Source organism: Scyliorhinus canicula, chromosome 1 (genome assembly GCF_902713615.1).
Source record: "Scyliorhinus canicula chromosome 1, sScyCan1.1, whole genome shotgun sequence".
In the NCBI taxonomy this organism is placed as follows: Eukaryota; Metazoa; Chordata; class Chondrichthyes; order Carcharhiniformes; family Scyliorhinidae; genus Scyliorhinus; species Scyliorhinus canicula.
The window spans coordinates 171,075,133-171,100,668 of NC_052146.1; the positions used below are offsets into that span (position 1 = coordinate 171,075,133).

Genomic DNA, 25,536 nt, shown 5'->3' on the forward strand with positions numbered 1-25,536 from the left:
GATACTGCAAGGCCTGGATAGAGTGGACGTGGAGAGGATGTTTCCACTAGTAGGCAAAAATTAGAAGCAGAGGACACAATATCAGACTAAAGGGACGATCCTTTAAAACAGAGAGGAGGAGGAATTTCTTCAGCCAGAGAATGTGAATCTGTGGAACTCTGCCTCAGAAGGCTGTGGAGGCTAAATCTGTGTGTATTAAAAGAGGTGGTGGGCGAAATAGCAAATGCGCTCGTGGTAATTTACCAAACTTCATTGGACTCTGGGGCAGTTCCTGCAGATTGGAAAACAGCAAATATGATTTTAAAAAGGAGGTCGACAAAAGGTGGGTAACTGTAAGCCAATTAGTAGTGGCGAAAATGCTTTAATATTAAGGAAGAAATAGTGAGACATCTGGATAGAAATTGTCCCATTGGGCAGACGCAGCATGGGTTCATGAAAGGCAGGTCATGTTTGACTAATTTAGTGGAATTCTTTGAGGACATTACAAACCGGTGGGCAACAGGGAACCGGTGGATGTGGTGTATCTGGATTTCCAGAAGGCCTTCAACAAAGTGCCGCACAAAAGGCTAGAGATAAAGATAAAGGCACGAAATGTTACAGCTAATGTATTGGCATGGATCGAGGATTGGTTAGTTGACAGAAAGCAAAGAGCAGGGATACATGGGTCTTTGTCTGGTTGGCGATCAGTGGCTAGTGGTGTGCCTCAGGGACCATTGTTGGGACCGCAATTGTTTACAATTTACATAGATGATCTGGAGTTGGGGACCAAGTGTAATGTGTCAAAGTTCACAGGTGACACATGACTAATATGAGTGGCAGAGCCAAGTGTGCAGAGGACACAAAGTCTGCAGAGAGATATAGATAGTTTAAGTGAGTGGGCAAGGGTCTGGCAGATGGAATTCAATGTTGATAAATAGGAGGTCATTCATTTTGGTAGGAATAACAGCAAAATGGACTATTATTTAAATGGTAAAAAATTGCAGCATGCTGCTGTGCAGAGGGACCTGGGTGTCCTCAGGGCCGGCTCAAGGCACCGGCAACTCGGGCTGTTGCCCGGGGCGCCATGTGCTAGGGGGCGCCAGACTCTGGTCCCGCGCATGCGCAGTTGGGCCGGCGCCAAGCAGCGCATGCACGGTGGCCGCACTCCCCCAGGGCGGCCCCCCCCCCCCCCCCCCCCCCCTGGTCCGTCCCCTCGGTCCGCTCCCCCCGGGTCCGCCCCCCCTCGGCCCGGCCCCCCCCTCTCGGCTGCGGCCCCCCTCGGCCCCGCCCCCCCCCCCCCCCAGGGCGCCGAAGTTCAGCTTGCCCGGGGCGCCAGCAACCCTAGGGCCGGCGCTGGGTGTCCTTGTGCATGAATCGCAAAAGGTTGGTTTGCAGGTGCAGTAGCTAATTAAGAAGGCAAATGGAATTTTGTCCTTCATTGCCAGAGGGATGGAGTTTAAAAGCAGGGAGGTTATGTTGCAGCTGTATAGGGTGCCGGTGAGGCTGCACCTGAAGTACTGTGTACAGTTTTGGTCTCCTTACTTAGAAAGGATGTACTGTCACTGGAGGGTGTGCAGAAGAGATTCACGAGGTTGATTCCGGAGTTGAGAGGATTAGCTTATGATGAGAGACTTTAGAAGAATGAGGGGGGATCTTCTAGAAACATAAAATTTGGTGACTGAGTGACATTAAGGGTTCATTTTTATCTAAAGTTTAGTCTTTTATCTTAAAAGTTGCTGTTTGGTTTAGAAGAAGGTGAGTTTTCAATCAGCTTTAAACAAAGGTTCTACTTGCAGCTGGACCTTGTTAATTAGTTAATTGGATTAGGCCAGTTTTCAGAGGCTAGAGTCACAGTATAAATCTGAGCCAGCTACAGTGCAGGCTTTGTTTGTACTGAGTGCTGAATTTGGGTGCGTTTGAGTGCTATTGTGAGTTTTGTGACTGAGGGAGTGCTGAATTTGGGTGCATTTGGGTGCTATAGTGAGAGTTTGGTGACTGAGGGAGTACTGAATTTGGGTGCATTTGAGTGCTATAGCGAGAGTTTGGCGAATGAGGGAGTGCTGAATTTGGGTGCATTTGAGTCCTATAGTGAGAGTTTGGTGACTGAGGGAGTTAGGTGAGGAGGGAGCAAGGTGCTCCTTTCATTTAATTTCCTCAAAGAGCAAGAAGGGAGCCTGGAGTTTACAGAGAGTGCGGCTGACTGGGAGCAGAGTCGGAGGGCGGAGTTCCAGTTGATCCACAGGGCAGCTATGTTCTGTAAGGTAAGAGGGGATGGAGGCTAGGGCAGTTGCATTCTCCTCCTGTAGGACGTGGGTTGTGAGGGATACCATCGGTGTCCCCGCTGACGACACCTGCGGGAAGAGCACTCAACTCCAGCTCCTCGGAGATCGTGTTAGGGAACTGGAGCTGGATGAACTTCGGATCATCCGGGAGGCACAGGGGGTAATAGAGAAGAGTTACAGGGAGATAGCCACACCCAAGGTACAGGACAAAAGTAGCTGGGTTACAGTCAGGGGAAAGAAAACCTTCAAAACAAGTCTACCATTTTGGATGCTGTTGAGGGGGATGACCTACCGGGTGGAGGCCCTAGCGGCCAGGTCTCTGGCACTGAGTCTGGCTCTGTGGCTCAGAAGGGAAGGGAGGAGAATAGAAAAGCAAAAGTGATAGGTGACTCGATGGTCAGGGGAATGGATAGGAGATTCTGTGGTCGCGATCGAGATTCCTGTAAGGTTTGTTGCTTCCTGGGTGCCTGGACCAGGGATGTCTCGGAACGAGTCGACAGGATTCTTAAGGGGGAGGGTGAGCAACCAGAAGTCATGGTGCACATTGGCACCAACGACATAGTTGAGAAAAGGGATGAGGATCTAAAAAGTGATTTTAGGGAGTTAGGTTGGAAGCTAAAGAGCAGGACAAGCAGAGTAGTGATCTCAGGATTGCTAGCGGTGCCACGTGCAAGTGAGGCAAGCAACAGAGAGCGAGTGCAGCTGAACACGTGGCTACAGGGCTGGCACAGGAGGGAAGGCTTCAGATATGTGGATCATTGGGATATCTTCTGGGGAAGGTGGGACCTGGACATGAAGGACATGAAGGACGGATTGCACCTAAACTGGAGGGGCACCAATATCCTGGGTGGGAGGTTTGCTAGAGCTCTTTGGGAGGGTTTAAACCAATTTGGCGGGAACCAGAGCTATGGATCAGAGGATAGGGTAGCTGTTGAACAGGTAGAAATAGTATGCAGCAAGTCTGTGAGGAAAGATAGACAGTTGATAGGGCAAAGTTGCACTCAGTGGAATGGGTTAAAGTGTGTCTGTTTCAATGCAAGGAGTGTCAGGAATAAGGGAGATGGACTTCGAGCATGGATCAGTACTTGGAACTACGATGTTGTGGCCATTGCAGAGGCATGGGTTTCACAGGGGCAGGAATGGTTGTTAGATGTTCCGCGGTTTAGATGTTTTCAGAAGAATAGGGAGGGAGGTAAAAGAGAAGGGGGAGTGGCAATGTTAATTAGGGAATGCATCACAGCTGCAGAAAAGGAGGTAGTTGAGGAGGGTTTGTCTACTGAGTCAGTATGGGTGGAAGTCAGAAACAAGAAAGGAGCAGTCACTTTATTGGGAGTTTTCTATAGATCCCCCTATAGCAACAGAGAGATAGAGGAACAGATTGGGCGGCAGATCTTGGAAAAGTGCAGAAGTAACAGTTGTTGTCATGGGTGACTTCAACTTCCCTAATATTGACTGGAACCTTCTTGGTGCAAATGGTTTGGATGGAGCAGATGTGTAGATAGGCCGACTAGGCGGGAGGCCATATTGGACTTGGTGCTCAGCAACGCTCCAGGCCAGGTGTCAGATGTTTCGGTGGGAGAGCATTCTGGTGACAGTGACTACAACTCCTTGACCTTTACCATAGTCATGGAGAGGGATAAGAACACAGATTATGGGAAGGTATTTAATTGGGGGAGGGGACATTTTACTGCTTTTAGACTGGAGCTGAGGAGCATAAAGTGGGAACAGTTGTTCTTGGGGAAATGCACAACAGTAATGTGAGGGTTTAAGGAGCACTTGCTGCGAGTGCTGGATAGTTTTGTCCCACTGAGACAAGGAAGGAATGGCAAGGTGAAGGAGCCTTGGATGACAAGAGAAATGGAGCTTCCAGTCAAGAGGAAGAAGGAAGCTTACGTAAGGTTGAGGAAGCAAGGATCTAACTCTGCTCTCGAGGGTTACAAGGTAGCCAGGAAGGAACTCAAAAATGGACTGAGGAGAGCTAGAAGAGGGCATGAAAATGCCCTGGCAGGAAGGATTAGGGGAAACCCCAAGGCGTTCTACACTTATGTGAGAAATCAGAGGATGATCAGAGTGAGAGTAGGGCCGATTAGGGATAGTGGAGGGAACTTGTGCCTGAGGAGAGGGGGGAGGCCCTAAATGAATACTTTGCTTCAGTATTCACTAGAGAGAGGGACCTTGGGGGCCCATGAGAACAGCGTGAACCAGTTTAATAGACTCGAACAAGTTGATATTAAGAAGGAGCATGTGCTGGAAATTTTGAAAAGAATCAGGATAGATAAGTCCCCTGGGCCTGACGGGATTTACCCAAGGTTACTTCGGGAAGTGAGGGAGGAGATTGCTGCGCTGTTGGTGATGATCTTTGCGTTCTCGCTCTCCACTGGAGTAATACCGGTTGATTGAAGGGAGGCGAATGTTGTTCCCCTGTTCAAGAAAGGGAATAGGGAAATCCCTGGGAATTGCAGACCCATCAGTCTTGTGTCTGTGGTGAGCAAAATATTGGAAAGGATTCTGAGAGATGGGATTTATGATTATTTAGAAAAACATAGTTTGATTAAAGATAGTACGCATGGCTTTGTTTTTTTTTGTCTTTTATGTTAAAACAAACTTTAATTTAATTACAGAATTAACCATATTAACATCAAAGAAAATAACTTTACAGTTATCAGTTAAACAGATCTTAAATATAAGGCAAAACTTAAACTTATTATCTACCTGCTACTAACTCCGATTAAGCAAATTAAAACAGTTCAAATGCCACTTATAAATAAAGTTAACAAGCAAATTTCTTGCGTAGAACTTTGGAGAAAATTCCTTTCAACAGCAGATTCAGTACGTTTCTCCTCAACCTAACAGCATTTGGCAAAACTGCTGTTCAACTTAAAATCCTTCTGTCTTGTTAGAATAAAATCCTATGGAAAATTGCAAAGATAGACAGACACTGGTCCCTCACATTAATTAAATTGTCACTATTACGCTAAGATGTCACATGACCTGCTTAACTAGGACTAAATACAACCCTTCATCAATAATCTAATTGCTGGGGAACCTCCAGCAACCATAACAATATCCCATAAGCCCTTTATATGTAAACAAGCAGATGGTTAGAATACATGCTTACCTCACTTTAAAAAAAAAAATAATTTTTTTTATTAAAGTTTTGCAAAATTTTGCACAATAAATAGTAATAATCCTAACACAGCAAAATAGAGTGAACATTAACATAGTGCAGGAAGAGAATATACAATAGCAATTAACTAGACGTTACCCCACGCGCCTCAGTCTTCCCACACCCTCCCAATGGAGCACTGCTGCTTCTGACATTTTAATTTTCCCTGAGAAGTCAATGGACGGTATTATGCCCCCGCTCAACAGCAGCAGCTCTGTACACTTGGCAAAGTTATTTACACACATATCTAGGCATCTGTTCATGGTGTTGTCCCCTGCTTCTCCCGGATGGAGTTCGCTGCCGTTGTCGTCTTGTGAGCACTTCCGCTTCTGCGGCCCTCCCATCTTCCCCATTTTCTCAGTTCCTGTGGATGCCAAGTTTGTTAACGTTTCCCTGCTTCCCCCCCTCCCCCTCCCTGGCTCTCCTCTATTGTTCCCTGTCTCTTCCCTCTACCCCCTCTCCCTGCTTCTGCCCCCTCCCCCTGTGGTTTGCCTTTCCTTCCTCTTAGATTGAGTTGCCCCCCCCCCCCCCCCCCCCCCAAGTCTATCTCTCCCTCTCCTGCTTTGGCTACTTTCCCCTGTTTTTTGGCTACCTGGCTATTTTTCTGCTTGTTCGTTGTCCACAAACAGGTCCTGGAACTAATGGGTGAATGGCTCCCACGTTCTGTGGAAGCCGTTGTCTGACCCTCGGATGGCGAATTTGATTTTCTCCATTTGGAGAGATTCCGAGAGGTCGGACAGCCAGTCTGCAGCTCTGGGTGGTGCTGCTGACCGCCAGCCAAACAGGATTCTACGGTGGACGATCAGGGAGGCAAAGGCAACGGCGTCCGCCCTCCTCCCCGGGAATGGATCTGGCTGGTCTGAAACCCTGAAGACCGCCACTTTTGGGCATGGCTCCACCCTCACCCCCACCACTTTGGACATAGCCTCGAGGAAGGCTGTCCAGTACTCCACAAGTCTGGGGCAAGACCAGAACATGTGGGCGTGGTTGGCCGGGCCTCTTTGGCACCGCTCACATTTGTCCTCCACCTCTGGGAAGAACCTACTCATACGAGTTCTTGTTAAGTGGGCTCTATGTACCACTTTCCGCATGGCTTTGTTAGGGGCAGGTTGTGCCTCACAAGCCTCATTGAATTCTTTGAGGATGTGACGAGACACATTGATGAAGGTCGGGCAGTGGATGTGGTGTATATGGATTTCAGTAAGGCATTTGATAAGGTTCCCCATGGTAGGCTCATTCAGAAAGTTAGGGAGCATGGGATACAGGGGAATTTGGCTGCGTGGATACAGAATTGGCTGGCTGAAAGAAGACAGCGAGTGGTAGTGGATGGAAAGTATTCCGCCTGGAGGTCGGTGACCAGTGGTGTCCGCAAGGATCTGTTCTGGGACCTCTGCTCTTTGTGGTTTTTATAAATGACTTGGATGAGGAAGTAGAAGGGTGGATTAGTAAGTTTGCCGATGACACGAAGGTTGGGGGAGTTGTAGGTAGTGTTGAGGGTTGTTGCAGGTTATAGCAGGACATTGACAGGATGCAGAGCTGGGCTGAGAAATGGCAGATGGAGTTCAACCTTGATAAATGTGAAGTGATTCATTTTGGAAGGTCGAATTTGAATGCTGAATACAGGGTTAAAGGCAGGATTCTTGGAAGTGTGCAGGAACAGAGGGATCTTGGTGTCCACTTACATAGAGCCCTCAAAGTTGCCACCCAGGTTGATAGGGTTGTTAAGAAGGCATATGGTGTGTTGGCTTTCATTAACACGGGCATTGAGTTTAAAAGCCGCGAGGTTTTGCTGCTGCTTTATAAAGCTCTAGTTAGACCACACTTGGAATATTGTGTCCAGTTCTGGTTGCCTCATTATAGGAAGGATGTGGATGCTTTGGAAAGGGTACCGAGGAGATTTACCAGGATGCTGCCTGGACTGGAGGGCATGTCTTGTGAAGAAAGATTGAGGGAGCTAGGGCTTTTCTCACTGGAGCGAAGAAGGTAGTGAGGTGACATGATAAAGGTGTACAAGGTGATGAGAGGCATGGATAGAGTGGATAGCCAGAGGCTTTTCCCAGGGTGGAAATGGCTGTCCCGAGGGGACATAATTTTAAGGTGATTGGAGGAAGGTACAAGGGAGATGTCAGCGACAGTTTCTTTACACAGAGTGTGGTGGGTGTGTGGAATGCACTGCCAGCAGAGGTGGTGGAGTCAGAGTCATTAGGGACATTTAAGCAACTCCTAGACAGGCACATGGACAGCAGTAAATTTAAGGGGTGTAGGTTAGGTTGATCTTCGATTAGGATAAATGGTTGGTACTAAATCATGGGCTGAAGGGCCTGTACTGTGCTGTACTGTTCTCTGTTCTATAAAATTATGAAAGGAAATAGATAGGGGTTGTTTAGCACAGGGCTAAATCGCTGGCTTTGAAAGCAGACCAGGCAGGCCAGCAGCATGGTTCAATTCCCGTAACAACCTCCCCGAACAGGCGCCGGAATGTGGCGACTAGGGGCTTTTCACAGTAACTTAATTTGAAGCCTACTCGTGACAATAAGCGATTTTCATTTTCATTCAGATAGGATAGAAGCAGGGAGGTTGTTTCCATTGGCAGGTGAAACTAGAACATGGGGGCATAGCCTCAAAATAAGGGGGAGAAGATTTAGGACCGAGTTAAGGAAGAACTTCTTCTCCAAAGGGTTGGGAATCTGTGGAATTCCCTGCCCAGTGAAGCAGTTGAGGCTACCTCATAGAACATAGAACAGTACAGCACAGAACAGGCCCTTCGGCCCTCTATGTTGTGCCGAGCCATGATCACCCTACTCAAACCCACGTATCCACCCTATACCCGTAACCCAACAACCCCCCCTTAACCTTACTTTTATTAGGACACTACGGGCAATTTAGCATGGCCAATCCACCTAACCCGCACATCTTTGGACTGTGGGAGGAAACCGGAGCACCCGAAGGAAACCCACGCACACAGGAGGAGGACGTGCAGACTCCACACAGACAGTGACCCAGCCAGGAATCGAACCTGGGACCCTGGAGCTGTGAAGCATTTATGCTAACCACCATGCTACCCTGCTTACCTCATTAAATGCTTTTAGTGCGAAGGTAGTTAGATTTTTGAATAGTAAAGGAATAAAGGTTACGGTGAGCGGGTGGGTAAATGGAGCTGAGTCCACAAAAAGATCAACCATGATCCTATTGAATGGCAGAGCAGGCTTGAGGGGCCAGATGGCCTACTCCTCCTGGTTCTTATGTTCTTACCTTATGTCTTCTATCTTCCCCCATTACTGGCATGTCCAATCCGTCGAGGAACTGCTTCATCCCCGAGTCCCCCTCGGGGGGGAGGGGGGGGGGCTCAGAGGTGTACAGCCCCCGGTAGAAGGCCCGGAGGTGTACAGCCCCCGGTAGAAGGCCCTGAAGGCCTCATTGACCCTTTCAGGCATGGCGACTAGCCCGCAGCTGCTGTCCTTAATCTGGGCTATTTTTGTTTTCTCAGCTGCCGTGCCAACGGGATGGCTGGCTTTTTCTCCATGCAGTGCCATGTCTGGCGCTGCTTTCCTTGTCGAGAGCATTTGTAGCTACTTCTCCGCCAGTAGCTTTACAGTTGGTGATGCGGAGTACCGCTGGTCCAGCTCCAGTATTGCCTATGTTGCCTATCAGTCCTCTCTTTCCTATCACTGCGTGCCTTGTATGCAATAATTTCTCCTCTAATTTCTCACTGCCTTCTGTATCTCCCAGAAGGTGGAGGGCGAGACTTCCCATTTCTGGTTGTTGGTAACGTACCCGTCTATGGACTGTGATATTGTTTTGCAAAATGCCTTATCAGAAAGGAGGGCCGTCTCCAGCCTCCGTGAGGAACGTTGGGTCAACCTGTCTCCAACCTCACACCCGTGTAGTGGGGAGCGTGGGTGCAGATTATGATTGCAAACTATTTTGCACCTCTTACCCTTGGAAGCACCGATTTTCCCCACTGCAAAGAAGTCTATCCTGGTGTACGCCCTATGTACCTGGGAGAAAATACAAACTCTTTCTCCCCTGGTTGTGAGAACCTCCATGGATCCCCTGCCCCATCTGTCCATGAACGTGCCTTGTTCCTTCGCCATGTTAGATTTGTTTCCCTGATTTGGGGTTTGATCTGTGTGTCTGTGTTATGTCTGGGATTTCCGGCAAGGTCTTTTCCATGAATTCCGCGTCATCGGGGTTGGGAGCGTACACATTAACAAGGACCACTGGTGCCCCGTCCAGGACACCGCTGAACATGACGTACTGTCCCCCTTAGTCCATAACCGCCCTCGTCACTATAAATGCTGCCCTCTTGTTGAGCAGTATGACCACCCCCCCTCCAGCTCTCCAGTAGCAAGAATGGTATACCTGACCCACCCAGCCCTTTCTTACCTGCAGTTGGTCCTTCTCCCTCAGATGTGCCTCTTAGAGGAAGGAAGACTATGTCGGGTGAAGACTCTGGATCTTTTCACTGGGCCATTAAGTCCCCTGACGTTCCGAGTGACTATTCTAATGGGGGGTTTTCTGTCATGTGGGTGTGTCCCTGCATCCGGGGTTTTTTTTTTCTTGGGGACCCTCCATAGTGGTTGTTTGCAGTGCCTTTGTGTTTCTTGCTGCCATGCGCAATCTGTCACAGCTGGCCTAGACCTCTTTTCCCCACCCCTTGTCCCTCTACTATCCCCCTGAGCCGGTCTCCCTCCCCCCTCTGATCCTTCCTCCCCCTCCCCACTGCGAGTGTCTCCTCTACCCCCCAATCTCGATCGTACTTCCTGGTGCTAGCTTACCCTCTTGTGTGCTGGCCACCCTCCTGGGGTTGACCGATACTGCCCCTGACCGCTGTGCTTATGTTTGTCCTTCCTCCCCCTCCTCAGCCCCACCTGCGCCCAGCTGCTCACCCCCTCCTTTCTGCGTTTTAGCTTCTGCTTTCAAAACGAGGTGGTTCCGTCCCGTGCAAACAGATTCTCAATGTCCGAATATGTTGGGGTATCTGGTTCAGAGTTGGTTCTGTTTCTGTCTTCCCAGTGTTTGTGGATGAACTGAACTGCTTGTAACTGCAACCCCACATTCCAGCTACCACCGATAACCTATCTTCTCCCTTGTTAATCAAGGATCTATCTAGCTCTGTTTCTGGCACAGTTGACAACAACAATACAGCAAGCAGAATGCTTGGCACAAACCCAGTCCATGGTACAAAATACTGGAGTTTACCCAAATAGCTCAAGGTTAGAAAAGGAGATTACTTAAAGGGTTTCATTTCAGCAGAGCATATCAACTACTTGTATTTGTATCAGAGCTGAGACTGAGATATCCAATGTGAACTAAATTATTTCAGTAGCAAATATGTTGAATACACCTGAATATTGCTACTCTTTAAAAACCCGACTGCTAAGCAGTGACCAGCTGTTCCTTTACTTGGCAGATTTCTTTGTGAAATGCATTGGTGAAGAAGCGAAATACGAGGGAATTCGACTACTGTTTGAAGGACTGCAGCAGCCGGTGCTCAACAAACAGGTCTGTATACATGAGTTTAGGGCAGTGTCTCAAATTACTTCGCATATTGAATAACTAATTCAGATTGGCTGCCAAGCAAGGTAAGAAGAGCACTATGGCTAAATGTGTGGCATTTCTTCAGTTTGTTTTTTCCCCAGACTGAATTGTGAGGAATTATCAATGTTCCTTATGCCCCTTGGGCACTTAGTGTCAGCATCATACTAGCCCCATTGTCAAGTGCAGCATAGTCATGCAGAGTAATGCTCTAATTTGATTAAGGTAAATGCTAGTAGAAATATTGTCATTGTATCATTGTATCTTTGGGGCTCTTGTACTGAATTAGGTTGAATTATAGAACGTAGAAAAATACAGCACAGAACAGGCCCTTCGGCTCACGATGTTGTGCCGAATTTTTGTTCGAGATTAAGAACAAATTAATCTACACCCCAGCATTCTACCGTAATCCATGTACCTATCCAATAGCCGCTTGAAGGTCCCTAATGTTTCCGACTCAACTACTTCCACAGGCAGTGCATTCCATGCCCCCACTAACCTCTGGGTAAAGAACCTACCTCTGACATCCCCCCTATATCTTCCACCATTCATCTTAAATTTATGTCCCCTTGTAATGGTTTGTTCCACCCGAGGAAAAAGTCTCTGACTGTCTACTCTATCTATTCCCCTGATCATCTTTTAAACCTCTATCAAGTCGCCCCTCATCCTTCGCCGTTCTAATGAGAAAAGGCCTAGCACCCTCAACCTTTCCTCGTAAGACCTACTCTCCATTCCAGGCAACATCCTGGTAAATCTCCTTTCCACCTTTTCCAAAGCTTCCACATCCTTCCAAAAATGAGGCGACCAGAACTGCACACAGTACTCCAAATGTGGCCTTACCAAGGTTTTGTACAGCTGCATCATCACCGCACAGCTCTTAAATTCAATCCCTCTGCTAATGAAAGCTAGAAATTATGGTTCAACAATCTTCGGAAGAGTTTTGAATTAAACTTTCCAAACCTGTATTGCAAAGGATTCATAGAATTTAGGGTAATCATTCCATGAGCTAGATCTAAAAGGTGATTTTCACTATTCTTTAAGTCCCTTCCGATATGGTAGCACAGTGGTTAGCACTGTTGCTTCACAGCACCAGCAACCTGCTTCCCGGCTTGGGTCACTGTCTGTGCGGTGTCTGCACGTTCTCCCCATGTCTTGTGGGTTTTCTCCGGGTGCTCCAGTTTCCTTCCACAAGTCCCAAAAGACATGCTTGTTAAGTGAATTAGACTTCTGAATTCTCCCTCAGTGTACCCGAACTGGCGCCTTAGTCTGGCGATGAGGGGATTTTCACAGTAAATTCATTGCAGTGTTAATGTAAGCCTACTTGCGACATTAATAAAGATTATTTTTATTTGCAGAACGATAACTAATTCATAAACATCAGCGAATGTAGCAAACCTTAATTTTACAATTCCAGAGCAAACACCATTCATTAGGCACAAATTTGTTCTGTATATCTTCAAGCTGTTGTCTTTTGTGGGGCTGGTTTAGCTCACTGAGCTAAATCGTTGGCTTTTAAAGCAGACCAAGCAGGCCAGCAGCACGGTTCGATTCCCGTACCAGCCTCTCCGGACAGGCGCCGGAATGTGGCGACTAGGGGCTTTTCACAGTAACTTAATTGAAGCCTACTCGTGACAATAAGCGATTTTCGTTTTTCAGTTTTCATTTTTTCTTCTTTGCATCATATGCTTTTTACATGGCATTTGGGCTGTGTTAACATGCAGTGGAATGATTTCTTTTTGGAAATCCAAGAATATACATCTACTGGTTCTCTTTTATGTCCACTACTCATCCTTTTTTTTTATTCGTCCCTGGCATGTGGACATCACTAGTGAGCCCAGCATCTATTGCCCATCCCTAATTTCTCTTGGGAAGGCAGTAGTGAGCTGCCTTCTTCAACCACTGCAGTCTGTGTGATGTATGGAATGTGCTGTTAGTAAGGAAGTTCCAGTATTTTGACCCAGTGACAGTGAACAAATGTCAATATATTTCCAAGTCAGGAAGGTGAGTGACTTCAGGGGAAGTGCGGGTGGTGGAGTCTCCATGCATTTGCTGTCCTTGTCTTTCTAGGTGGTGGAGATCTCTGGTTTGGAAGGTGCTGTCTGAGGAGCCTTGGTGAGTTGCTGCAGTGCATCTTGTTAATAGTACACCCTGCTGCTACTGTATGATGATGGTGGAGGGAATTAATATTAAAGTTGGTGGATCGGGTGCCCATCAAGAGGGTTGCTTTGGTGTAGTGGTGTCAAGCTTCTTGAGTGTTGTTGAAGCTGCACTCATCCAGGCTAGAGGAAAATATTCCATTACATTACTGACTTGAGCCTTGCAGATGGTGGACAGGATTTGGGGAGTCAAGAGGCGAATTACTCTCAGCAGAATTACCAACCTCTGACCTACTTTTATAGCCACCGTATTTATATGGTGGGTCCAGTTCAGTTTCTGATCGTGCAGACTCCGCACAGATAGTGACCCAAGCCAGGAATCGAACCTGGGACCCTGGAGCTGTGAAGCAACTGTGCTATCTAATGTGCTACCGTGCTCCCCCCAAAATGAGGGGACACCTGGATTTGAACCGGGGACCTCTTGATCTGCAGTCAAATGCTCTACCACTGCGCTATACCCCCACTTGTTGCCCCATTCTAATCTGCTACAAGGGCAGATGGCCATGACCAACATTGTCCCCTGGTTCCCCAATGCCTCAAAGTTTTAAAATCTCTTCATGGCTTACTCTCCCCCTACTTCTAGAACCTCCTGGATGTGGAACATCTTCCCCATCTCCCTGACCTATCTTTCCATTACTCAGATTTTAAACCTTTACCTTTATTCCATTATTGGTGACTGTATTTTCAGCCACCTCGGAGCCATACTCTGCACACCAGTTTTCACTTTTAACTGCCTCTTTAAAACCTACTTGTTTGAGCAAACATTTGGTCACCATCCTTAATATTTCACTTTCTGTTCAGTGTCCATTTTCTTTCCTTACATTAAATGCTTTGGGACATTTCTTCTAATGTTAAAAGTACAGTATAAGTCAGTGATGGGCAACCTAGGCTAGTGATGGGCTGCAGGAGTGGCCCTTCAACAAGCTATAGAAAATGCTTAATCATTTTTGATTGGATTGGATTTTGATTGGATTTGTTTTATTGTCATATGTACTGAGGTACAGTGAAAAGTATTGTTCTGTGTACAGTCCAGGCAGATCATTCCATACATTAAAAAAAAACATAGGACATGCATACATCGAATTTATATAAATTATATTATTTATATAATTTTATATTATTATATTATTTATACCATTTATATATTAATATAACCATCATCAGCTTCAAATCAAATATGTATTTACACTTTGGGCACAGAGGGAGCACACAAATCTTACAGTCAGTGCTGTGTTCAATCAGCACGCACCTCACTTCACTTGCCCTTGCTTTACGTGCGTATCATTTCAGTCATACTGAGAGGAAAAAAAACCTATGCAAATGTAAATCAGCGGAATGTGGCAACCCTGCGTGTAGGCAACGGTCAACAAAATGTCTGTGGGCCACACTTAGAACCCAGATGGGCTGCATGTGAATCCTAGGCTGCAGGTGTTAAGATACTGGACCAGGCCCCAACATTTATTAGAATAACAGACATGAATGGAAAATAATTTTTAAAAATTTGTAAAACTGTGAGGAAAGGATATTTCATCGCAGGAGTGATGACCTGACCAATAGGTATCTTTTATGTGAAAAAAAACTTTAATTTAAAGACAGAATTAACCAGATTAACATCAAAAAAATTGCTTTACAATGGTCAGTGAAACAATTAATTGCAGTGGGGGTGTAGCTCAGTGATCGAGCATTCGACTGCAGATTGACAATAAAAGCTGCCCAGGATGTTTATAGTGGGTGGACCCAATTATGGGAATGCCTTTGAAGGTCCCTGTCATGTGAAAGTACCTTTAAGAAATTAGTGTTTATTAGTGATGTCAGAGTGTGGGTGGAGTTGGGCTGTCTGTCAGCTTTTTACTTTCGTTTTCGGCGATTTGCTGCAGGGTGTGTTTTAGTTTCATTTTCAGTGTTGGAGCTGAAGCCAGACCAAGCAGGTGTACTGCTGTTCTCTCTGCCATCAAAAGACTATCTCTTGATCATTTGGTGAATTCAGAATTATAAATGTTCTCTGTAGTGAATGTAAACCTAATGTGCTTCTGTTAAAGGTGTTTCTTTTGTCTTCTGGGTGTTGTTTGGGCAGTTATTAAGGATTACTTAGTGTTGGATTCTTTGGGGGTTGTATTTGAATTGCTGTTTGCTAAGATGTTCACTGTACGTTTACAAAAGGTTAACTTGAGTTTGTAGAATAAACATTGTTTTGCTTTAAAAAATACTTTTCCATTTCTGTTGTACCACACCTGTAGAGTGGGCCGTCTGCCCCCCACACCACAATCTATTAAAAGTTGTGGGTCAGGTGAACTCCATGATACACTTTGGGGTTCTCTGAACCCTGGCCCATAACAAATTGGGGGCTCGAGGGGGATAAAAGTCTATCTATTGGATTGGCTTAGTGAACTTAAAGACAGTGATGGGTTGCTTTTCAGGTGTGGTATTTTAGTTTAAGTAGGGAGTGTGTTGTGGACAATGGCTCTTTCAGAGGCTCTGAAGTTTTTGCGTGTGGAGCTGGTCACACGCAGTACCTTACGGACAGAGACTAAAAACAGACTGTTACATTTGGCAAAAACATTGCCGTTAACATTACCTGACAAAATGCGAAAAGATGAGGTATTTATGGCGGTGGCTAAGCGTTTAAAGTTGCCTGAGATACAGTTTGACTAATTGGAAATGGCAAAACTTCAGTTACAAATTAAACAAATGGAACATGAGAAAGAATTAAAGCAGCTTGAATACAAAGCAGCTTGAATACAAAAGAGATAGAGAGGAAAACGAAAGAGAGAGAGAAGAAAGAAGACAAGAAAGAATAGCCCGAGGAGAACAAAGAGAAAGGGAGATACAGATCAGGGAAAAAGATAAAGAGAGAGTTTGAACTTCAGAAAATGGCCGTGAATCATGACGGTCAGTTAAATTGGCAGACGTAAAGGGGAACGTACAGTTGGATGATAGTGATGAGGATAGTGAGAAAGAGCATCATAGTCCAGAGGCTTGGTGGAAATCTATTTAAATATGTCCAAGCATTGCCAAGGTTTGATGAGAAGGAAGTGGAAGCCTTTTTCATTTCATTTGAGAAAGTAGCTGAACAAATGAAATGGCCAAAGGACATGTGGGTATTACTGATTTAAATAAAGCTGTTTGGTAGGGCGAATGAAGTGTTTGCACACTAGCGGAAGAGGTATCTGGGACGTATGAGGTGGTGAAAAAATCCATCTTGGGTGCGTATGTACTAGTGCCTGAAGCCTACAGACAAAGGTTTAGAAATTTAAGGAAAAAGTTTGGTCAAACATGAAAATGAAAATCGCTTATTGTCACAAATAGGCTTCAATGAAGTTACTGTGAAAAGCCCCTAATCACCACATTCCGGCGCCTGTCCGGGGAGGCTGGTACAGGAATCGAATCGTGCTGCTGGCCTGCTTGGTCTGCTTTAAAAGCCAGCGATTTAGCTGAGTGAGCTAAACCAGCCCCTCATACATACATGACGTTTGAAAGGCTCAAAGAGAGTAATTTTGTTAGGTGGATAAGGGCTTTGAAAATAGACCAAACATATGAAGCTCTCGGAGAAATTATACTTTTGGAGGAGTTTTAAAATTCAATTCCTGATGTAGTGAGAACTCCTGTGGAAGAGCAGAGGGTCAAAACTGCGAGATTAGCAGCAGAAATGGCAGATGATTATGAATTAGTTCATAAACCAAAGCTTGGTTTCCGACATCAGTTTCTGGGGACATGAGAAATACTCAAGTGGTAAAGGTGATCTGATGGGAGATAATAAGGGGAGTGTACCTTCGACTAAAAAAGAAATGCAGGAGGGTGAAAGAGACATGAAAAGTTTCAAATGTTTTCACTGTAATAAATTAGGCCATGTAAAGTCACTGTGTTGGTGGTTGAAGAAAAGCACTGGGAAGACGGAGGTGGTAAAACAGGATAAGACAGTGGGGTTTGTTAAAGTGGTAAAGGAAAGCCCAAGTGAAGCGAAGGAGGTGCAAAAGATTGTATAGCCTGATCAAGAGGTGATTGATAAGAAGGTGCCAGACGTCTTTAAAGAATTTACTAGTGTGGGTAAAGTTTACTCGTGTATCAGGAGGAGCAGGTAAAGAAGTCACAATTTTAAGAGATACGGGAGCTAGTCAATCTTTAATGGAAAGAGATGAGGAGTTATGTTTGGGAAGAGTATTGCCAGAAATGGTGGTAATATGTAGAATTTAGGGTGAGAGGAGTAGTGTTCCATTATATGAGGTAATGTTGGAAAGTCCAGTGAAGAGTGGTGAAGTGGTAGTAGGAGTAATAGAGAAACTATATTGTCCAGGAATCCTGTTTATCTTGAGTAATGATATAGCTGGATCGCAGGTGGCAGTGATGCCTATGGTGGTTGATAAGCCAGTGGAAAATCAGACAACTGAGTTTTGAAGGACGAATATCCTGGCATTTTTCCAGATTGTGTAGTAACAAGGTCGCAAAGTCACAGGTTACGATGAGGAGAAATCAAAGAGTGAAGATGAAGTTGAAGTGCAATTATCAGAAACGATTTTTGATCAGATGGTTGAAAAAGAACAAGAACAGATGGAGGATGAGGCGGATATTTTAACTTCAGGAAAATTGGCGGAGTTATAACAGAAAGATATAGAAATAAAATGGATGTATGAGAAAACACATACGGAAGAGGAATCTGAGTGTATACCAGAGTGCTATTACCGTAAAAGTGATGTCTTGATGAGAAAATGGAGACCTTAAAGATGCATGGCATTAAGGGTAAAGTTGTAGCATGGATAGAGGATTGGTTAATTAATAGAAAGCAAAGAGTGGGGATTAATGGGTGTTTCTCTGGTTGGCAATCAGTAGTTAGTGGTGTCCCTCAGGGATCAGTGTTGGACCCACAATTGTTCACAATCTACATAGATGATTTGGAGTTTGGGACCAAGGGCAACGTGTCCAAGTTTGCAGATGACACTAAGATGTGTGGTAAAGCAAAAAGTGCAGAGGATACTGGAAGTCTGCAGAGGGATTTGGATAGGTTAAGTGAATGGGCTAGGGTCTGGCAAATGGAATACAATGTTGACAAATGTGAGGTTATCCATTTTGGTAGGAATAACAGCAAACGGGATTATTATTTAAACAATAAAATATTAAAGCATGCTGCTGTGCAGAGAGACCTGGGTGTGCTAGTGCATGAATCACAGAAAGGTGGCTTACAGGTGCAACAGGTGATTAAGAAGGCAAATGGAATTTTGTCCTCCATTGCTAGAGGGATGGAGTTTAAGCCGAGGGAGGTTATGTTGCAATTGTATAAGGTGTTAGTGAGGCCACACCTGGTGTATTGTGTTCAGTTTTGACCTCCTTACTTGAGAAAGGACGTACTGGCACTGGAGGGTGTGCAGAGGAGATTCACGAGGTTAATCCCAGAGCTGAAGGGGTTGAATTACGAGGAGAGGTTGAGTAGACTGGGACTGTACTCGTTGGAATTTAGAAGGATGAGGGGGGATCTTATTGAAACATTTAAAGTTATGAAGGGAATAGATAGGATAGATGCGGGCAGGTTGTTTCCACTGGCGGGTGAAAGCAGAACTAGGGGGCATAGCCTCAAAATAAGGGGAAGTAGATTTAGGACTGAGTTTAGGAGGAACTTCTTCACCCAAAGGGTTGTGAATCTATGGAATTCCTTGCCCAGTGAAGCAGTTGAGGCTCCTTCATTACATGTTTTTAAGGTAAAGATAGATAGTTTTTTGAAGAATAAAGGGATTAAGGGTTATGGTGTTCGGGCCAGAAAGTGGAGCTGAGTCCACAAAAGATCAGCCATGATCTCATTGAATGGCGGAGCAGGCTCGAGGGGCCAGATGGCCTACTCCTGCTCCTAGTTCTTATGTTCTTATGTTTACATATGCAGGCGGATGAAAAGTGGGCAGATGTTCAAGTAGTATTGCCGGTAAGGTATAGAAAGGAGGTGTTGCGAGTTGCACATGAGGTACCAATGGGAGGTCATTTTGGGATAAGGGAAACTCAAGCTAAAATCCAGAAACATTTTTATTGGCCTGGACTACATAAAGATGTAGTTAAATTTTGTCAATCATGTCACACATGTCAAGTGATAGGGAAACCTCAAGCAGTGATAAAACCAGCGTCCTTAATACCCATTCCAGCATTTGAGGAACCTTTTACAAGGGTACTGATTGATTGTGTAGGACCGCTTCCTAAAACAAAAAGTGGGAATTAATATCTTTTGACTATAATGGATGCGTCTACTAGGTTTCCAGAGGCCATTCCAGTACGTAATATTACTGCTAAAAAGATTGTGGAGGAGTTACTTAAATTCTTTACTAGATATGGCGTACCCACAGAAATACAATCGGATCAAGGATCAAATTTTACCTCGAGGTTATTGAAATAAGTTATGGATAGCTTAGGAATAAAACAATTTAAATCAACTGCGTACCATCCAGAATCTCAGGGAGTGTTAGAAAGGTGGCATCAGACATTAAAGACAATGTTTAGGGCTTATTGTCATGATTATCCAGAGGATTGGGATAAAGGAATTCCATTCGTACTGTTTGCAATTAGGGATGCACCTAATGAGTCAACCAAATTTTGTCCTTTTGAACTAAGTTTTGGTCATCAGGTAAGAGGACCACTTAAATTGATTGAGGAAAAATTGGTGAGTGAGAAATCGGAAATTACATTATTGGATTACGTGTAAAAGTTTAGGGAACAAATAAATAGAGCAGGTGAATTGGCTAGGCAACATTTAAAAGTTGCACAAAATGTGATGAAGCGGGTAGCGGACAAGATATCCAAAGTTCGTAGTTTTGCCAGTGGAGAAAGTTTTAGTATTGTTACCAGTGGTAGGTGAAACTTTAAAAGCAAGGTTTTGTGGACCTTATCAGATTGAAAGGAAATTAAGTGAGGTGAATTATGTGGTAAAAACACCAGATAGAAGGAAGACTCACAGAGTGTGTCATGTAAATACGCTTAAAGGGTACTTTGAAAAGGGAAGGAGAGAAAAAGGAGGAGGTTTTAATGATTCTAACTCAAAGCGACGAACCAAATCCAGATGTCTGTGAATTTGACATACCTCAAATTAAATTGGAAAACGAGGATGTTCTTAAAAATTGGGATACATTGTTGAGTTACCTTCCAGAGGAAAAACGGACTGACCTGAAAGGTTATTCATATATCATGTGGGCAAGTTTGTAGAGATAAATTGGGAAGTACTAAAATGGCTATGCATGATGTAGATGTGGGAAATGCTGTCCCAAACAAACAACATCCATACAGACTTAACCCTTTAAAATAGGCACACGTTAACAAAGAGATTGAGTATGCTTAAAAATTACATAATTGAAGTGGGTTGGAGCCAATGGAGCTCACCCATAGTGATGGTACCAAAACCAGACGGTACCCAACGGTTGTGTGTGAACTATAGAAAGGTTAATGCAGTTACAAGAACGGACTCTTATCCTATCCCACGTTTGGAGGACTGCATTGAGAAAGTGGGACAATCAGCTTTTATTTCCAGACTGGATTTACTTAATGATTTACCGAATGGGCGAAGGAGATTTCATCTTTTGTGACTCCAGATGGTATATACCAATTCAAAGTTATGCCATTTGGCATGAAAAACACCCCAGTCACATTTCAACGGTTAACTAACAAATTTGTTTCAGGATTACCCAATTGTGCAGTATACATCGACAATCTGGTAATTTTCAGCCAGACATGGACAGAACATATGAAACATCTGATGGAGTTATTCGATCGACTTCAAGAGGCAGATTTGGTGGTAAACCGAGCCACTATCTCTGCTTTTAGAACTCTTAGACGTGGGCCATCAGACCTGGGTATTTGCTGGTTTTAGTGGCTCATGGGGCAGCAGGGTAGCATGGTGGTGGGGCAGCAGGGTAGCATGGTGGTTAGCATAAATGCTTCACCGCTCCAGGGTCCCAGGTTCGATTCCCGGCTGGGTCACTGTCTGTGTGGAGTCTGCACGTCCTCCCCCTGTGTGCGTGGGTTTCCTCCGGGTGCTCCGGTTTCCTCCCACAGTCCAAAGATGTGCGGGTTAGGTGGATTGGCCATGCTAAATTGCCCGTAGTGTCCTAATAAAAGTAAGGTTGGGCGGGGGTTGTTGGGTTACGGGTATAGGGTAGATACGTGGGTTTGAGTAGGGTGATCATGGCTCGGCACAACATTGAGGGCCGAAGGGCCTGTTCTGTGCTGTACTGTTCTATGTTCTATGTTTGTCGAATACCTTTTTTTCTGGTGATACTAATTACTTTACGTTACACAATCTTCTTAGTCCCCTGGTTACCCTCTATTTATGCTATTTGTTTCTTCTACTGTGAAAACAAACAAAATATTGGTTCATTGTTCCTCTGCCATTTTCTCATTACCCATCATAATTTCTTATGTCTCTGCCTCTAAGGGAATGTGATTTTGTCTTAACTACTCTGGTCGTTTTTGAAGGGTTTAAAATTGATGAGGTATTGATTAGGTATCTGTGCTTAAAGTTTGATAGGTTACCCGTAGCAAATGAGATGCATCCAAGAATACTGAAGGAAGTGAGTGTGGAAATTGTGGAGGCACTGGCCGTAATTTTCCAAGTCTTCCTTAGACTAGGGGGACTGGAGAATGGCAAATGTTACACCCTTCATCAAAAAAGGATGTAAAGATAGGCCCAGCAACTAAAGGGCCAGTCAGTTTAACCTTGATGGTGAGGAAGTTTTTAGAAACAACAATTTGGGACAAAATTAATAATAACCTTGGGCAAATGCAGGTTGATGAAGGAAATCCAGCATGGATTTGTTCAGGAGAAAATTGTCCTTAACGAAACTTGTTTGGTGAGGCATTTTGATGAGGTTGCAGAGAGGTTCGATGAGAGTGATGCTATTGATGTGATATACATGAACTTCCAAAAAGACATTTGAAAGTGCCACACAGACTGGTGAACAAAATTAGAATTAATGGAATAAAAAGAAAGCAGCAACGTGGACACGAATTGGCTGAGTGGCAGGAAGCAAAGAGGAGTGGTGAACAGGCAGTCCGTACCGGTTAACCATTCGGTCCATCTCTCGCTGGAAGACCGAAACCCCATTAGTGATGCCGAAGGGAACCCTAAGGAAGTGATAGACGCGGCCATCTGCTTCGAAGTTGTTTTTGAGGAAGGTTTATAGTGGACCAGCCTAAGCATCGCTATTGGGACCCTGCTCTTTAGATCTTTTTGAACAGTTGTTTAATTATTTACAAATGCAGCTCAGAATGCATACTGGAGAGTTTAGAACCTTCGATATTTATAAACCATTGGCATTTCTCATCCTAGTGTCACTTCTGCCAGGGGTTTGCATGAGGTAGGTGGTCCAGAAAATAAATTGTACTTTGAAATATGTTACAGTAATGCTTGGGTCAAAGATGTACTGGCTGGTGTTTGATAAAACGGGGCCCCTTTTCTGTCCACTCTGGTAAAGAATTTTTCACTTTATCTGCAACATGTGAAATATAATGGGGAGTGATATCTCCCCTTTTAAGTGTTTTTAGGTCACTTTTGCTGTGTAGCGCTCTATCCCAACTTTTGACTATCTTACATATTCTCTTCCTAACTTGGAAAGAGAGAATTGTGCCTCATGTAGTTGGCTGCCTTGTTAGTCCAATAGAACATTTAGGAATGGGTCCGCTTGGAAGATAAATGTTACCACTTCATGATCCGCATCTGGCAGTTTTCTAGTGCCTTTAACACAAAAAAAAACATCTCCAGGCTACTCGCAAAGGATTAAAGAAAGAAGGCAAAATAGGAGGGGAAGGTGAGATGACGACAAGCTTAGTGGATTATAAGGAGAGGGAAGTAGAGGAGCTTAAGGACAGAATTAAAGCATGAGGTCTAGGCAACTGAGGACAGAGCAACATCTTGTCTTTATATAGCACCCTTTAACAACTCATTCCAATGTGCTCCACAGCAATGTTATTGAGCAACATATGACACCAAATCACATAAGATAATAGGGCAAAGTAAGTTTTCAGATCCAGATCTCCGTTTGCAACTTGTAATGGTTTGACTGTCGATTCATTCATTCCGGTTCTTTGTAGATTCAGAAATACATCAACTCGCAGCCTTTCTGGAGAAAAGGAGAGAGAAGCGAATGAGCAGGTCCTTGTCCATGTACGTCCAGGTCTTAGCTTTGCTTTCCTTGGGTCTCTGGGAATCAGGCAGGAGCAAGCACCACCTGTTACCAGGCAGAATACGGCCTTTAGGCCAATTCATAGAATTTACATAGAACTTAGTGCAGAAGGAGGCCATTCGGCCCATCGAGTTTATACCAGCTCTCGGAAAGAGCACCCTACCCAAGCCCACACCTCCACCCTATTTCCATAACCCAATAACCCCACCCAACATTAAGGGCAATTTTAGACACTAACGGCAATTTATCATGGCCAATCGACCTAACCTGCACCGTCTTTGGATTCGGCATTCTCTCTGCTGCTTGGCTTAAAGATACATGTCCATTCAGCGTCCATGGATCAAAAAGAATAATGGCAAAAATAAAGAAAGGGTAAACAAAGGAATCAACTGGAAAGGACCCTTGCTAGAAAGTCCGAAAGGAAGGTGAGGTAGAGTGTTTTAGGGAGGCAATTTCAGAGGTTTTGCTCTTTGGCAGCTGAAGGCATGGCCATCAGTTGGGAAGCAAGTTAAAAAATGAGGGTGCTCAAGAGGCCCAAATTAGAGGTCTGCAGAAGGAGACCATTCAGCCCATCGAGTCTGCACCGGCCCTTGGAATGAGCACCACGCCTCCACCCTATCCTCATAACCCCTCCTAACATTTTGGACACTAAGCGTAATTTAGCATGGTCAATCCACCTAACCTGCACATCTTTGGACTGCGGGAGGAAACTGGAGCACCCGGAGGAAACCCATGGAGAAACAGGGAGAACGTGCAGACTCCAAACAGAAAGTCACCCGAGGCTGGAATTGAACCCGGACCCCTGGAGCTGGGAGGCAGCAGTACTAACTATTGTGCCACTGTGCCGCCTTCCCTTTTGTTCTTTATTCAGTCTTTGCCCGCCTTCACTTGTTTAAAAACTATTACCTTTCTAAATGTTTCCAGTTCTGATGAAAGCTCATCAACGTGAAACATCATTCTGTTTCTCAAGCCACCGATGATGCCTCACATGCTGAAATCTTCCTCCCACCACAACCCCTCAATCAATGCCCCCCCAGCTCCTCCCACTTGGCCTTAACCCCCTCCACTGACACCATATCCTCCTCCAAAATCCTCCCATAAATTGCCGAGTTGACCCCAATCTTCCAACCCCATCACCAAAAACACCCCCTCCAACGACGAGGAGGGACGTGTCACTGAAAACGCGGCAAAACCTTCCTTGCAAAGGCCTGCACCTGCATATACCTAAAGTACTCCCCCAGTGCAATCTCAAACTTCTATGCTGCCAAAATTGCCTCCATATCTTCAGCATGGCTACCACCACCGGACTTGAGTATTTGCATGGGGTAAATTGTCATTGCCGCAACTCCGACACCCTACAAGAGCCTCCCTCCATCCTCACCCACATTGCCTCCGGCTCCGTAACCCAGCCCAGCCATTTGCTGCCCAATAATAATACATCAGATTCAGCAGAGCCAATCCCCCGACTCGCCCCCTCTGAAGCACCGTTTTCCAAACCCTCACCACCTTACTTACCCAGACGACAAAATCAACCATTCCACCCATATAAAAAATGTTTTGGCAAGAAGACCGGTAAACACTGGAATAAATACACAAACTCCGGTAAAACATTTATCTTTAATATTAATAATCGTTTATTGTCACAGGTAGGCTTCAATGAAGTTACTGTGAAAAGCCCCGAGTCGCCACATTCTGACGCCTGTTTGGGGAGACTGGTACGTGAATTGAACCAACGCTGCTGGCCTTGTTCTGCATTACAAGCCAGCTGTTTAGCCCACTGTGCTAAACCAACCCTGTGTACTACCTGTACCTGGCCTACCAATGATGGGCGGCTGTCCCACCTCAACAGATCCGCCTTGACCCGACCCACCAGGCTCGTAAAATTCAATTTATAGAGCAGGGCCCAGTCCCGAGCTATCTGCATCCCTAGATACCGGAAGTGAGTAGTCTCCATATGAAACGGCAATCCTTCCAGACCATCCCCTGTCCTCGGCATGGAGACCAAAAAGCCCCCACTCTTCTCCAAATTCAATTTATATTCCAAAAAAGTCCCAAATTGGCTGAGCAGCCCCATTATAACCCCCACCGTAGGAACCGGGTTAGAAATATGCAACAGACGGTCGTCAGTACTAAAGAAAATGAAAATGTAAATCGCTTATTGTCATGAGTAGGCTTCAATGAAGTTACTGTGAAAAGCCCCTAGTCGCCACATTCCGGCGCCTGTTCGGGGAGGCTGGTACGGGAATCGAACCGTGCTGCTGGCCTGCTTGGTC

At 45.1% G+C, this 25,536-nt stretch overlaps 1 protein-coding gene and 1 non-coding gene across 7 annotated transcripts in view; one reads left to right on the forward strand and one right to left on the reverse strand.

Annotated features, from left to right (window-relative positions):
- Positions 1-25,536, forward strand: part of snx14 (sorting nexin 14) — a 202,198-nt gene that overhangs the window by 163,909 nt on the left and 12,753 nt on the right. For all 6 annotated transcript variants that reach the window (XM_038802712.1, XM_038802722.1, XM_038802742.1 and 3 more), the window contains one exon: positions 10,841-10,932. In XM_038802712.1, the coding sequence (XP_038658640.1) occupies positions 10,841-10,932 (92 nt within the window). The remainder of the gene's footprint in view (positions 1-10,840; positions 10,933-25,536) is intronic.
- trnac-gca lies at positions 13,512-13,583 on the reverse strand. Its single transcript has one exon. It is a non-coding gene; the product is annotated as a tRNA-Cys (tRNA).